The sequence below is a fragment of the Spermophilus citellus genome (genome assembly GCF_964194105.1).
Source record: "Spermophilus citellus genome assembly, chromosome: 17".
Taxonomy (NCBI): Eukaryota; Metazoa; Chordata; class Mammalia; order Rodentia; family Sciuridae; genus Spermophilus; species Spermophilus citellus.
The window spans coordinates 39,435,719-39,451,360 of record NC_138199.1 but is presented as its reverse complement, the minus strand read 5'-3'; the positions used below and the strand labels follow the sequence as shown (position 1 = coordinate 39,451,360).

The 15,642-nt window shown below is 35.7% G+C and overlaps 1 protein-coding gene across 1 annotated transcript in view; it reads left to right on the top strand.

Moving 5' to 3' along the window:
* Nucleotides 1–15,642, top strand: part of APPBP2 (amyloid beta precursor protein binding protein 2) — a 56,130-nt gene that overhangs the window by 16,840 nt on the left and 23,648 nt on the right. Inside the window, exons 2-4 of the mRNA XM_081270994.1 lie at nucleotides 2,424–2,512; nucleotides 8,015–8,166; nucleotides 13,074–13,197. Of these exons, the coding sequence (XP_081127120.1) occupies nucleotides 2,424–2,512; nucleotides 8,015–8,166; nucleotides 13,074–13,197 (365 nt within the window). The remainder of the gene's footprint in view (nucleotides 1–2,423; nucleotides 2,513–8,014; nucleotides 8,167–13,073; nucleotides 13,198–15,642) is intronic.

Here is a 15,642-nt window from a genome sequence, read left to right as displayed (position 1 = left end):
TAACTTGTTTTCATTTTTTCTGTCTTATAAAAGAAATTCTAAGCCTAAAGTTGGGTAATGATGAGTCAGTCATTTTGGTAAGAAGCTTAAGCTTTTTAACCTTAGTGTTTTTGGAATATGTATATTTATCTTTTTTTTAATATTTATTTTTTAGTTGTAGTTGAACACAATACCTCTGTTTCACTTACTTATTTTTATGTGGTGCTGAGGATTGAACCCAGGGTCATACACTGCAAGGCTATCACTGTACTGTTGAGCTACAACCCCGGCCCTTTTTTTAAAAAAAGAATTTCTGTTTTAGTTGTAGGTGGACACAATATCTTTGATTTGTTTATTTTTTTATGTGGTGCTGAGGATCGAACCCAGTGCCTCATACATGGTAGGCAAGCGCTCTACTACTGAGCCACAACCCCAGCCCCTGTATATTTATCTTGATAACTATATTTGTGGTTCTGCCCCAAATCAGAAGATTATCACATTATGTAGCTTACAAATAAGAATTTGGTTGTAAATTCTCAGTTTTATTTTCCTTGAGTTATTCTGTATTGGTTAATAGGAAAATATTACAATGACTGATTAATAGTTTTATGAGGCTTATTTTTCTGTAGCAGAAAACAATAATCCCCCCAAATAGTAAATCTTTCCTCATGAAGTTTTTTAAGGTACCAGGGATTGAATTCAGGGGCACTTGACCACTGAGCCACATCCCCAGCCCCTTTTTGTATTTTATTTAGAGACAGGGTCTCACTGAGTTGCTTGGTGCCTCACCATTGCTGAGGCTGGCTTTGAACTCTTGATCCTCCTGTCTCAGCCTCCCGAGCTGCTGGGATTACAGGCATGTGCTACCGTGCCCTGCTCCTCATGAAGGTTTTAATGTTAATATAAATTATCTAACCATTATGTGAATTTAATCACATGATAATCTGTCCCTTCTTTCCTCCAGCAATTGTCATGGAATTTTTTTATAGCAGTCATTATGAACTCTTTCTAAAGTCCCATGTTATTTATATAGCATATGTAAATTCAAAAGTATTTGTTACAGGGTCTGGAGGGTGTATTTGTCTCTTTTTGACCATGTGCATGTATTATTTGAGAGAAAAAATTTTAAGATATTTTTAGAAATATTCTTTAAAATAACAATTCTGAAAAATCAATGTATAAATGAGTTGGACAGTTAGAAATCCTGCCATACTCCTAGGGTACTGGTGAAGATATCATGTCCAGAAGTTAACTAAGGTTCTTTAGATGGTTATAAGAACTTCTAGTGGAGCATATTGACAGCTGTGTTTTCTGGACACTGTCTTTACTATTATTTTATTTTATTTTTCTTGGGGATTGAACTCAGGGCCTTGTACAATGCTAGACACAAGCTGTACCACTGAGTCACATCCCCAGCCCCGCCCCCCTTTTTTATAATTTAACTGTCCAATTTTGATAAACCCAATTTGTCTCATTATCCCAGTATGGAACACCTAAAAAACCTTAATTGAACAATAAATATTAACCTATTTTAATGCACTTGTATTGTTGAAATATTCACAGAATTAAAAACTTGGACTTGATGGATTAAGGAAAAAAGTTATGGTTTTAAGTTTCTTGAATAATGGGCTTATGTTTAATGTTATTATATTAAATATCATAATATATAATATTATATAAATTTGGGGAGGTATCAGGGATTGAACTTAGGGGTACTCAACCACTGAGCTGCATCCCCAGCCCTATTTTGTATTTATTTAGAGACAGGGTCTCACTGAGTTGTATAGTTCCTCACCATTGCTGAGGCTGGCTTTGAACTCATGATCCTCCTGCCTCTGCCTCCCAAGCCACTGGGATTTCAGGCGTGGGCCAATATAAAATATTATTATATGGCACTTAGTAATGCTTACCATGTTTTAGGTACTACTACAATGTTTTGGTGTTTGTTTGTTTTTTAATGAGGTATTGGGGATTGAACTCAGGTTCTTGGGCAAGATGGAAAACTCCTGAACTACTTCCCTAGCCTGTGTTTTCCAAATATTAATTCTTTTTTAAAATTTATTTCATTTATTTTTTTAGTTGTAGATGGACACAATACCTTTATTTATTTATGTGGTGCTGAGGATCGAATCCAGTGCCTCACATGTGTGAGGCAAGCATTCTGCCACTGAGCTATAGCTTCAGCCCTCCAAATATTGATTCTTAACATTTACATAAAATTAGTGAATTGTTATTATATGAATTGTGGGAATTTGTTAAATTAGTATTCCATTTTTCTTATTGTAAGCGTCTTTCCTGATAGTATTTTGTAATTATTGTGACTTTAAATCTTACTCATTAAAACCACAAATATTAACTTTATCAATGTAATTAAAAGTAGAAATTAAAATTAAATTTAAAAATTAAATTTAAAAATTTTAAATCATTTTTCATTTTTATTTCAGCTTTACCAACAGGGACGCTTATGTCAACTGGGCAGTGAATTTTGTGAGTTGGAAGTTTTTGCTAAAGTATTGAGAGCTTTGGATAAAAGGTAAATTTTTTTAAGAAAATTACTGTAAAATATGCATAACATAAAATTTACCATTTAACAGTTTTTAAGTATACAATTCACTGACAATGAGTATATTCACCTTGTTGTGCAACCATCAACACTATCCATTTTCAGAAAATTTTCGTCATCCCTAATGAAAACTCTGTTCCCATTAAATAACTCCCCATTCCCTTCTTTCAGCCCTGAAGCTGCCATTCTACTTTCTGTCTATGTGAGTTTGCTGTTTCAGGTACCTCATATAAGTAGGATCCTGTATTTGTTCATTTGTTTTTGCCTTATTTGATTTAGCATATGTTTTTAAGGTTCATTTGTGTTGTAACGTGTCAAAATTTCATTCCTTTTTGAAGTTTGAATGAAATAAAATTGCCTTTATAAATTGGGGAACCAGTAGGTTCATTTTGCTTGTTTTAGGTAAATTCATACAGTATGTACACTTTTGTGTCTGCCTCTCCATCCACCCCAACATCATGTTTATGAGAATCACCTATTTATTATAGTCTGTTCATTCTCATTGCTATATATGTACAATGTTCCATTATATGTCATTACTTATACTGTTGTTAGATATTTGAGCTGTTTGGTTTTTAGCTATTATAAACAGCTGCTACATTTATCCATGTACAAGTCTTTTGGTGAACATATATGCATATCTATTAGATACATCTGGAAGTACAATATGAAAGCATTTTAAGAGTTACAACTCAAGACCAGTTAGCATGATAAAGAAAATGATCACAGGGCTGGGGATGTGGCTTAAGCGGTAGTGCGCTCGCCTGGCATGCGTGTGGCCCGGGCGGCCCGGGTTCGACCCTCAGCACCACATATAAACAAAGATGTTGTGTCCGCCGAGAACTAAACATAAAAATAAATAAATAAAAACGCTAAAAAAAAAAAAAAAAAAAGAAAGAAAGCAAATGATCACAGTAATTGTACAATCCAAACAAGTTTGGTGACAATGAGAATTTGTTCACTTGCCTCCATCTTCTTTGGAAAGTTAATACTCTGTAAATTTAGCTTTTTTTTTTTTTTTTTCAGTTGTAGTTGTACACAATACCTTTATTTTGTTTATTTTTATGTGGTGTCGAGGATCGAACCCAGGGCCTTGCACATGCTAGGCAAGTGCTCCACCGCTGAGCCACAACCCTAGCCCTGTAAATTTAGCTTTTGAGTTCAAGAATTTAGCTTCCTCATTATAGGGGGTTGTGTGGGGGGGTGCTGGGGATTAGAACCCAGGGCCTTGTGCATCTAAGGCAAGCACTCTACCAACTGAGCTATATCCCCAGCCCTCATTATAGGTATTATGAAGTAGGAGCCACAGAGAGATAATCTGGTCTTTGATTATACTTGCTGTTCTCTTCCATGAATTCGCTTCAACTGCAATTTTTTTCACCTAACCTTTCTTCCTTTGTTTCTTTCTTTCTTCTATCTCTTTCTTTCACAACAGGAATTGAATCTAGGGGCACTTAACCACTGAGCCACATCCCAGCTCTTTTTTTAAAATTTTTTATTTAGAGACAGGGTCTCACTAAGTTTCTTAGGGCCTTGCTAAATTGTTGAGGCTGGCCTTGAACTATCAATTCTCCTGCTTCAGCCTCTTGAGCCATTGGGATTACAGTGCACCACCACTCCCAGCCCTAATCCACATTTCTAAAGAAATCAGAATATACTTTCACAAACTGGTTGCACTGGTGCACTCCTGTAATCCCAGATACTCAGAAGGCTGAGGTAAGGAGATTGCAAGCTTGAGGTCAACCTCAACAATTTTGTGAGACTCCTTTTCAAAATAAAGAGCTGGCCATGTAGCTCAGTGATAAAAGCACCCCTGGGTTCAGCCCACATTATCTCCCCGCCCCCCCCCCCAAAAAAAAGAGAATATGTACTTTCACAAAACACTGCTGATCTTGAATGTGAATATTGCCAAATTATTTGATTTGTTCAGCAAGTTAACTAAATAAATATTTGTTGAATGCTTAGGATGTGCCAGGTACTGTTCTGTATGCTAAGATTACAGCAGTGGATAAGAACTACGAGGTTCCTTCCTCATAGTCTGTATTTTTTTTTTAAATTTAGTTGGACACAATACCTTTTATTTTATTTGTTTATTTTTAAATTTTTATTATTGGTTGTTCGAAACATTACATAGTTCTTGACATATCATATTTTTTTTTTTAATTTTTTTTTTTTAAAGAGAGAGTGAGAGAGGAGAGAGAGTGAGAGAGAGAGAGAGAGAGAATTTTTAATATTTATTTTTTAGTTCTCGGCGGACACAACATCTTTGTTGGTATGTGGTGCTGAGGATCGAACCCGGGATGCACGCATGCCAGGCGAGCGCGCTACCGCTTGAGCCACATCCCCAGCCCCAACATATCATATTTCATACATTTGATTTAAGTGGGTTATGAACTCCCATTTTTACCCCGTATACAGATTGCAGAATCACATCGGTTACACATCCACTGTTTTACATATTGCTACACTAGTGTCTGATGTGTTCTGCTGCCTTTCCTATCCTCTACTATCCCCCCCTCCCTCCCCTCCCCTCCTATCTTCTCTCTCTACCCCATCTACTGTAATTCATTTCTCCCCCCTTGTTTTTTTTCCCTTTCCCCTCACTTCCTCTTATATGTAATTTTGTATAACAATGAGGGTCTCCTTCCATTTCCACACAATTTCCCTTCTCTCTCCCTTTCCCTCCCACCTCTCGTCCCTGTTTAATGTTAATCTTCTTCTCATGCTCTTCCTCCCTGCTCTGTTCTTAGTTGTTCTCTTTATATCAAAGAAGACATTTGGCATTTGTTTTTTAGGGATTGGCTAGCTTCACTTAGCATAATCTGCTCTAATGCCATCCATTTCCCTGCAGATTCCATGATTTTGTCATTTTTTAGTGCAGAGTCATACTCCATTGTGTATAAATACCACATTTTTTTTTATCCATTCATCTATTGAAGGGCATCTAGGTTGGTTCCACAGTCTAGCTATTTGAATTGTGCTGCTATGAACATCGATGTAGCAGTGTCCCTGTAGTATGCTCTTTTTAGGTCTTTAGGGAATAGACCGAGAAGGGGAATAGCTGGGTCAAATGGTGGTTTCATTCCCAGCTTTCCAAGGAATCTCCATACTGCTTTCCAAATTGGTCGCACCAATTTGCAGTCCCACCAGCAATGTACAGTTATTTATTTATTTTTATGTGGTGCTTAGGATTAAATCCAGGGTCTTACACGTGCTAGGCAAGTGCTCTGCCACTAAGCTACAGCCCCACAACTCCCATCACCACTATCTTAATTTTAGAACATACCATCATTCCAAAAGGAAAAAATGTTAAGTCACTCCCTATTTCCTCTTAACCTTAATCCCTAGCTGATCATTAATCTTTATGTCTTTATGGATTTGCCTATTCTAGATATTTCATATAAATGGAATCATACAATATGTGTCTTTTTGATTGACCCTTTCACTTAGTGTAATATTTTCAGGGATATTATTATTTATGTTGTTCCTACTTTCCCTTTTTTAGGACTGAGTAATTTTGTGTTATATGGATAATACTCTTGTTTATCCAGTCTTTCATTGATGAATGGATGGGGTTGTTTATATATTTTAGTTATTATGAATAATGCTGTGGTGAACCTTCATTGATAAGATTTTGTGGACATATTCTCATTTTGGGAGGTATGTGCCTGGGGTGTATACATATGGTAACCCTATGTTTAACTTTTTGAGGAGCTACCAGACTTTATTAGAGCAGCTGCACCATTTTACATTCCTATCGCTAATGTATAAGGGTTCTAGTTTTTCCACATCTTACCAATACTTAAAAAAAAAAAAAAAGTTATGACCTTTTTCTTGGATGGGAAGTGGTTTCTCATTGTGATTTTGATTTACATTTCCATTATCACTAATGATATTAAGTGTCTTATGTTTATTGACTGTGGATAGATCTTTGGAGAAATATCTGTTCAAATCCATTGCCCATTTTTAATTGAGTTCTTTCTTTTTTTTTTTTTTTAAACTGGAGATTATAATAACAACAATAAACAAATGGGACTTACTTAAACTAAAAAGTTTTTTCTCAGCAAGAGAAACAATAAGAGAGGTAAATAGAGAGCCTACATCCTGGGAACAAATTTTTACCCCTCACACTTCAGATAGAGCCCTAATATCCAGAATATACAAAGAACTCAAAAAATTAAACAATAAGATAACAAATAACCCAATCAACAAATGGGCCAAGGACCTGAACAGACACTTCACACACGAGGACATACAATCAATCAATAAGTACATGAAAAAATGCTCACCATCTTTAGCAGTCAGAGAAATGCAAATCAAAACCACCCTAAGATACCATCTCACTCCAGTAAGATTGGCAGCCATTATGAAGTCAAACAACAATAAGTGTTAGCGAGGATGTGGGGAAAAGGGTACACTTGTACACTGCTGGTGGGACTGCAAAGTAGTGTGGCCAATTTGGAAAGCAGTATGGAGATTCCTGGGAAAGCTGGGAATGGATCCACCATTTGACCCAGCTATCGCCCTTCTCGGACTATTCCCTGAGGATCTTAAAAGAGCGTACTATAGGGATACTGCCACATCAATGATCATAGCGGCACAATTCACAATAGCTAGACTGTGAAACCAACCTAGATGCCCTTCAATAGATGAATGGATAAAAAAAATGTGGCATCTATACACAATGGAGTATTACGCAGCACTAAAAAATGACAAAACCATAGAATTTGCAGGGAAATGGATGGCATTAGAACAGATTATGCTAAGCGAAGCTAACCAATCCTTAAAAAACAAATGCCTAATGTCGTCTTTGATATAAAGAGAGCAACTAAGAACAGAACAGGGAGGAAGAGCGTGAGGAAAAGATTAACATTAAACAAAAAGACGAGTGGGGGGAGAGAAAGGGAGAGAGAAGGGAAAGCATATGGAAATGGTAGGAGACCATCAATGTTACACAAAATTACATATAAAAAAACGTGAGTGTGTAACCGATGTAATTCTGCAATTTGTATTTGGGGTAAAAATGGGAGTTCATAACCCAATTGAGCCAAAGGTATGAAAGATGATATATCATGAGCTTGGTAATGTTTTGAACAACCAGTTAAAAAAAAGAAACTGGAGATTAAACTCAGGGGCTTTACTATTGAGCTATATTTATATTCCCCAGTCCTTTAATTTTTTTTTTTTTTTTTTTAATTTGTGACTGAGTTTTCTAAGTTGCTGAGGTTCACCTTGAACTTGCAATCTTCCTGCCTTCGTCTCCCAGGTCACTGAGATCATAGGCATGCACCGGTGTACCTGGTGATGGGCTAAATTTTTAATTTACTATAGCTTCATAATTCATAAGGCAAAATGCTTTCTATCTCATTTTATCTTGGAAAATAATGATACTAATATTAATAGAGAAAAGCAACTAGCTTTCTAAAAGGAAAGAAATAAGATTCCTCTATTAAATGTTTTTTTCTTTTTCAGACATTTGCTTCATCATTGTTTTCAGGCTTTGATGGATCATGGTGTTAAAGTTGCTTCAGTCTTGGCCTACTCGTTTAGTAGACGGTGCTCTTACATAGCAGAATCTGATGCTGCAGTAAAGGAAAAAGCCATTCAGGTTGGCTTTGTTTTAGGTAAGTAATACTATTAGTAGGGGAGAGTTTTATCCTATTATGAACTCATAGTAAACCCAACAATAAAGGATTTCTCCAGGAATTTCCCAAAGTCTATATGGGGAAGTTATGAGGAAAATATCAGAAGAATTAGGTGTAATTTATTGGATATTAATGCTGTGCTAAGCACTACACTAGGTATTTAAATGGCATTATCCTAAATTCTCATGACGTTCCAGTGAAGTAATGATATTTTTTAAAAAATTTTTTTTGTAGTTGTAGATGGACTAAATGCCTTTATTTTTTATTTATTTTTTGTTTGTTTATCTTTATGTGGTGCTGAGGATCTAACCCAGTGCCTCTCACATGCTAGGCAAGTGCTCTGCCACTGAGCTACAGCCCCAGTCCTGAAGTACTTTAACCTTTTACATATGAGGAAATAGAAGAGTTGAATAACCAGATCAAGTCACATAGCTAGTAAAGAGCTAAGTTTAGAACCTGTGTCTATATGATTGATTACAAAGCACATATCTTTCTGTCATGTCATGCTGCTTCCAAACTCTTTCACCTGCTTAGTATTTGCTGTGGCATGGGACTTAATCCTTTGGGGCTCAGTTTTCTAGTCTCTAAATTGAGGGTTATTCTGAATTGCTTCATGAAGATGTTATGAGGATAATGAAAACATAAATGTAAAAGCATTCTGGAAGAGTTTTGCATGATATACATACAGAAAAATATTGTTTATTATTTGTAAACATTTCACAAATGTATATAAATAGTGTTTCAAGCTTTAAATTGTTGTTACCTTCTTTCCCTATTTGAAAAAGTTATTTTTTAAAGCATGTGTTCTTTTTTTGTTTATAACTTTATTTATTTATTTATTTTTGGTACTGAGAATTGAATTCAGGGACACTCATCTACTGAGCACATCCCCAACCATATTTTATATTTTATTTAGTTGCTTAGTGCCTTATCACTGCTGACTGGCTTTGAACTTGTGATTCTCCTGCCTCAGTCTCCCGAGCTGCTGGGATTATAGGCATGCACCACCACACCCAGCCTATAACTTTATTTTATTTATTTTCTTATATGGTGCTGAGAATCAAACTCAGGGCCTCACATGTGCTAGGCAAGCACTGTGAACCCAACCACTGAACCCAACCCCAGCCCTAAAAAGTTATTTTTTAAAAATAACTTATTTTGAGGGGCTGGGGGTGTGGCTCAAGTGGTAGTGCGCTCGCCTAGCATGCATGAGGCACTGGTTTCGATTCTCAGCACCACATAAAAACAAAATAAAGATATTATGTCCATCTAAAAAATAAAAAATAAATATTAAAAAAAATTAACGTGGGCATGTTTTCTCTCTCTTGTGTGCACCCATTTTTTGCCAGCAAGTTTTCAAGATCATTTCCTTCAGTCTTTAAACAGTTCTTCGTAGTGGTCTTTCCAGTTTGCTGGGTGAACTTCAAAACATTCTTTTCTGAAAAGAACCTACAGCTTTTATCCTTGAATTGGCTCATGGAAGTTTGGGAAAAAAAGAATTGTTTAAAGAATGTCTCTGAAAATAGAGAATATATGATCTTGACCGATGTTAACAGTGACATCCCTTTAGTTCTAGAAGGTAATATGAAAATTGCTATAGACAAAAATTGTTATCAAAAAAGGTGAAAGACAGGAAAGGTGATATTCATTGAGTTTTTCTGTCATATCCACATGTATGTACGCCAACCTGGCCATTGTGATGTGCTAGATAGATATCTTGGAGATAGAACCAAGCCCTTGCAAATTCAGAATCATATCATCAGACTTAATTATGAAATCATTCAGAGAGTGAAGAAACTTTATGCCAGAAGTACACAGTAGTAAAGATTTTTTAAATGATAACAACCTTTTTGAGACATAATTCTTAAACAGTATAATTTGAACATATAATGTGTACTTTTCAGTGATATTCCATATACTCACAGATTTTATAGACATCATCAGAGTAGGTTTTAGAACAATGCCATCACCCCAATAGAAAACTATACCCTTTAATAGCCATTCCTCATTTCCTTCTTATTCCAGGCCAGTATCAGTCTACTTTTTCTTTCTATAGATTTACCTGTTGTAAATTATTCATATAGACTCATAAAACATATGGTCTTTGTGACTAGCTTGTTTTAGATAGCATAATGTTGTCAAGGCTTATCCTTGTTGTAGAGATAGAATTTAATATAACAAATTTTTTAAAGATTTTTTTTAAGATGGACACAATGTTGTTACTTTATTTACATTTATATGATGCTGAGAATTGAACCCAGTGCCTCACATGTGCTAGGCAAGAGCTCTACCACTGAGCTATACCAGCCCTGATATCACAAATTTTTATTAGAGCACTGAAAATATAAAAAGGGAACCCCTGGAATGTTTTTATTATGAATAATAGCAACTCCAAGAATCAGCTACTACATTTGAGCTTAGGGAACCAAACAAATAGGTTTTTATTATGTAATTCTTTTGATGCTAGGGATTGAACCCAGGGACACTTTACCACTGAGCTACATCCCCACTTTTTAAAATCCGAATACAAGGTCTTTCTAAGTTGCTGAAAATCATACCAGGTTGCTAAGGCTGGCCTGCAGCTTGATATCCTCCTGTGTCCCAACTCATTGGGATTACAGGCATTTGCGACCATGCCTACCTAATTGTGAAAATTTAAAGCTTTAATGCTGCAACATTGATACCAGTGCCTCAAAGCTCTGTAAAGGGGGGCTGGAAAGGGGGTCCAAGAACTAGCAACAGGCTAGCTGTTGCTGGTATTATTGATAGTGTGCTATGAAACTGGTTTTGCAAGTGTTGGAAAACTCTAAGTGGAATTGACTGCTACTGACTGCAATGAACTGCCACTGGCAGAGTGAAGAAACATATTCTGTCAGCAATAGGAAAAGGTGTTACTTGCTTTTCCAGTCTTGGAGCTCCCCCTCTCTAGCGCTTCCTATTGGCAGAACCCAACAGGGAGCCAGGTAAAGAAGGAGAAATGTGGTTTGAAGAATCCTTGCCTCAACATCATAAAGTCTAGAAAGGAGATTTGAAGCCGAGAGATAGCATGATAACCAGCACATTATATAGTACATTGATATGATAAGTAGAAGGTTGCTTAGTACAAATATTTATAATAATCTAATTATTCTAGTTTAGTCTCTTGGAAAGGGCCCTAAAATGTTCTAATGCACAATTCTTTCCAATTAATGAAATAATATTTAGCTGTATTTTGCTTTAATTAAACATAAAACAGGGCAGGGTTGTGACTCAGTGGTAGAGTGCTTGCTTAGTATGTGTGAGGCACTGGGTCTGATCCTCAGCACCACATAAAAATAAATAAAGGTATTGTATCCATTTACAATTAAAGATATTTTTTAAAAAACATAAAACACATGGGTATGAGGAAATATATGTTGTTGGCTGACTCATTAACATTATTAAAATGACACACCATATATTTTATGCTACCAAGAAAAAAAAATGCTACCACTATTAATGTTAGACACCAATTTTATGATCTGTCCTAATTTTAAAGATTCTAAAACATTCAAGGGCTGGGGATGTGGCTCAAGCGGTAGCGCGCTCGTCTGGCATGCGTGCGGCCCGGGTTCGATCCTCAGCACCACATACAAATAACGATGTTGTGTCCGCCAATAACTAAAAAATAAATATTTAAAAAAATAAATAAAAAAATAAAGATTCTAAAACATTCAAAAAGAGCTAGGTACACTTGCACATGCCTACAATCCCAGTGACTTGAGAAGCAGGCAGAAGGATTACAGTTGAAGGTCAACCTCAGCAACTTAGTGAGACCTGGTCTTAAAATAAACAATAAAGGGGCTGGTGATGTGGTTCAGTGGTAGGGACTTGCCTAGCACATGTGAGACACTATGTTCAATCCTTAAAATCCACATAAAAATAAATAAATAAAGGTATTGTGTCTGTCTGCAACTAAAAAAAATATATATAAAATAAATAAATAAAAAGGACTGGCGATGTAGCTTAGTGTTAAAGTACCCCTGGGTTTAATTCCTAGTACCTTAATTAGTTAAAAATATAAAAAATGTGCAAAGTGTGTGTTTTAGGATTGAAAAATATAGTAGTTTTGTTTTCTGGCTATTGTTAACTAATGCTGAGTAGCAACTTGAAAGTGTTCTTCATAATAGCAGATATAGATTTAGCCTCTGAAGTCACATAGTGTGAATTTGAGTCTTTCCACTTATCAACTTGTAACTTGGTTTCTCTGCCTGAAGTCCCCCTCCCTCCCCATATTAAGTTGAGGCAATAAGGTTTGTGGCTCAGCGGTAGAGCGCTCACCTAGCATGTGTGAGGCCCTGGGTTCCATCCTCAGCACCACATAAAAATAAATAAATAAAATAAAGGTATTGTGTCAAATACAACTAAAAAATATTTAAGAAAAAAAGTTGGGGAATAATAGCATTTAAGTTGAAAGTGTTTTGTGAAGATTAGATAAGAAAATTCATGTGGAATGGTTACCATAATGATAGAAAGTAGTTTGTGCAGTGTAGTAAAATGCATCATTAGCCATTTTTTGAGATCAGGATCCTTCAAAAAACAAAAAAAAACAAAAGGACGGTATTTTGAGGTAATTGTCTAATACATTAAAGCTATTGCTAGTCAGTAAATTAGTTTCTTGCCAAAAGAATGAGATGACAAGCATCACCATCCCTTTTATGTGTATATTCATCTATGATGAGTAAGAAGAATGAGTTTATAAGAGCCATTTGTCTTTGCAATAAGGCCTATGGAGATTGAAAAGTTATGTGTATACTGCAAGATGAAAATATTTGTTTTTTAGTTGAGATAATATTCACTGTAATCATGTCATTTTAACTTTCAGGCAATTTACTAAATTGTCTAAAGTTACTTTTCTTTTTCTGCAGGTGGTTTTCTTTCAGATGCAGGCTGGTACAGTGATGCTGAGAAAGTTTTTCTGTCTTGCCTTCAATTGTGTACCTTACATGATGAGATGCTTCATTGGTTTCGTGCAGTAGAATGTTGTGTGAGGTAAGTTGGAACAGATTCTGTAATTACACACTGTGATTGTATACAGTGTCTTCTACAATTTTAGCTCTTTTAAGTGTGCTCTAACATCTGTGTAAATCTGTGAGATGATATTTCTATGTCATAATTTCATTAATCTGGCTTGTTTTCCATCTCCAGAATATAGTGAATCTGCTATGGATGTCTTAGCTTAGATTTCAGCATTATGAACCAGAATGTGAATCTGTATCTCTCTTTGCTTTTTTCATAGGGTTTATTCAACAAACATTTATTGAAGATTTATGTGCTAGGAATTGTGCTAGGCAATGGGTTCTAGGAAACTCAAGAAATATATATATATATATATATATATATATATATATATATATATATAGTTTTTTGTTTTTTTTTTTTTTTTTTAGTTGTAGGTTTAAATTTTATTTATTTATTTTTTATGTGGTGCTGAGGATCAAACCTAGTGCCTCACGCATGCTAGGCAAGCCCTGTACCTCTGAGCCACTACCCCAGCCCACTCAATGTTTTTTTTTCTCTTTTATTTTTTTCAGTATATCGGTGATTGAACTCAGGTGTGCCCTACCACTGAGCTGATGAGTTAGCAAAGCCAAACCCCTTCAGAGCTAGAATATAGATATAGTCTAGATATTAAATCCATTGTTGATTTAAGCTAAAATTGAGTACAACGCTTTTTTTTTTTTTTTTTTTTTTGGTACTGAGGATTGAGCTCAGGGATGCTTAACCACTGAGCCATATCCCCAGCCCTTTTTTATATTTTATTTAGAGACAGGATGTCACTGAGTTGCTAAGTACCTCACTAAGTTGTTGAGGCTGGCTTTGAACTCAGAATCCTCTAGCCTCAGCCTCCCAAGCTGTTGGGATTACAGGCATATGCTACAACACCTGGCTTTTTTTTTTTTTTTTTCTCCAGTCTTTTAAGGATGTTATTGTCCTGTTTATATAGTTACCTGTGTAATGGAAACATTCAAATCCTGAAGTTAGCTTTTTAGTTTGCAATCTTAGTTATAAATAAGTTGGAAGCTTATAATTGCCCATATGTATGTTAGAAGTACTATATGATAAATTATAGGGATATTTGTGTGCAGAACCTATAAAGGGATTAGTGTTTGGGTTTATAATCTGTAATACTGATGAAAATAATCTTTCTGTCATCTGCCTTTTTCTGCCTATTTTATCTTTTTAAGAATAGGAGATAAGACTATCTCATAGTGGTGTGGGAAGTTAAATATTTCTATGTGTATGAACTAGTTTATTAGGAATAGAAAAGCTATTAACATTTTTTTTTCTCATGTGCTTGACTTTTATTCACAGGATCAGAAGATCTATTCCATCCAGATAACCTAATTTTTCTAATTTTTAAGGCTTTTGTATAAATTTTACTTTAGCCTAACACACTGGGTTAGTTTTCTTGCAGGACCTGGGCACTTTCTCTCCTTCCTTGTTTGTCATTTCTAGCAAGTAGCTCACATCTTTAGGTTTGCAAGTGGTTTTCTCAGGAGAAAAAGGAAGGGCAGAAGGCTCATTCCAGCTGAGTCTGCTTTTTTCTTTCTCCTTCCTTCCTTTGCTTACCTGTTTCTTAAATGGGAAATCTAGGATTCATTATATTCTTTAACCCATGTAAGGTGTTCTAGGGAGTAAAACATTTTTAATTGTGCATATACCTACCTTGAATGAATTGAGGGTCTGCATTAAGAAAGAAAGGAAAGGGCTGGGGATGTGGCTCAAGCGGTAGCGCGCTCGCCTGGCATGCGTGCGGCCCGGGTTCGATCCTCAGCACCACATATAAACAAAGATGTTGTGTCCGCCGAGAACTGAAAAATAAATATTAAAAAAAAAATTCTCTCTCTCCCTCCCTCCCTCCCTCCCTCTCTCTCTCTCTCCCCCTCCCTCCCTCCCTCCCCCTCCCTCCCTCCCTCTCCCTCCCTCCCTCCCTCCCTCCCTCTCTCTTTAAAAAAAAAAAAGGAAAGAGGATAGTGAATAGATAGCTAAAAATACAGTAAATAATATCTTTGGAAATTAGAATGTTGTCTAGACTAAGAAACAATAGCATTTATAGTTTCAGCTTACTGTCTGTGTACTAGGACAAGTGAGTTTGTACTTACAAATTAGAAATTTCAGAGCTGGGGTTGTAGCTGAGTGGTAGTGCACTTGACTAGCATGTGTGAGGCACTGGGTTTGATCCCCAGCACCACATAAAAACAAATAAAATAAAGGAATTACGTCCTTCTACAACTAAAAGTTATATGGATATTAAAAAATATTTTTTGAAAGAAATTTCAAAATAAAAATTTGCCTCTACACAACTATACTTGCCAAATTCTTCATCAATATAAGTATATGTAATATAGTTAGTATGTAGTATATAATCATCTACTGAATATTAATTTTTAAAAAAAAGATTACACTTTTCTAATTTAGATGTGTTTAAGGCAT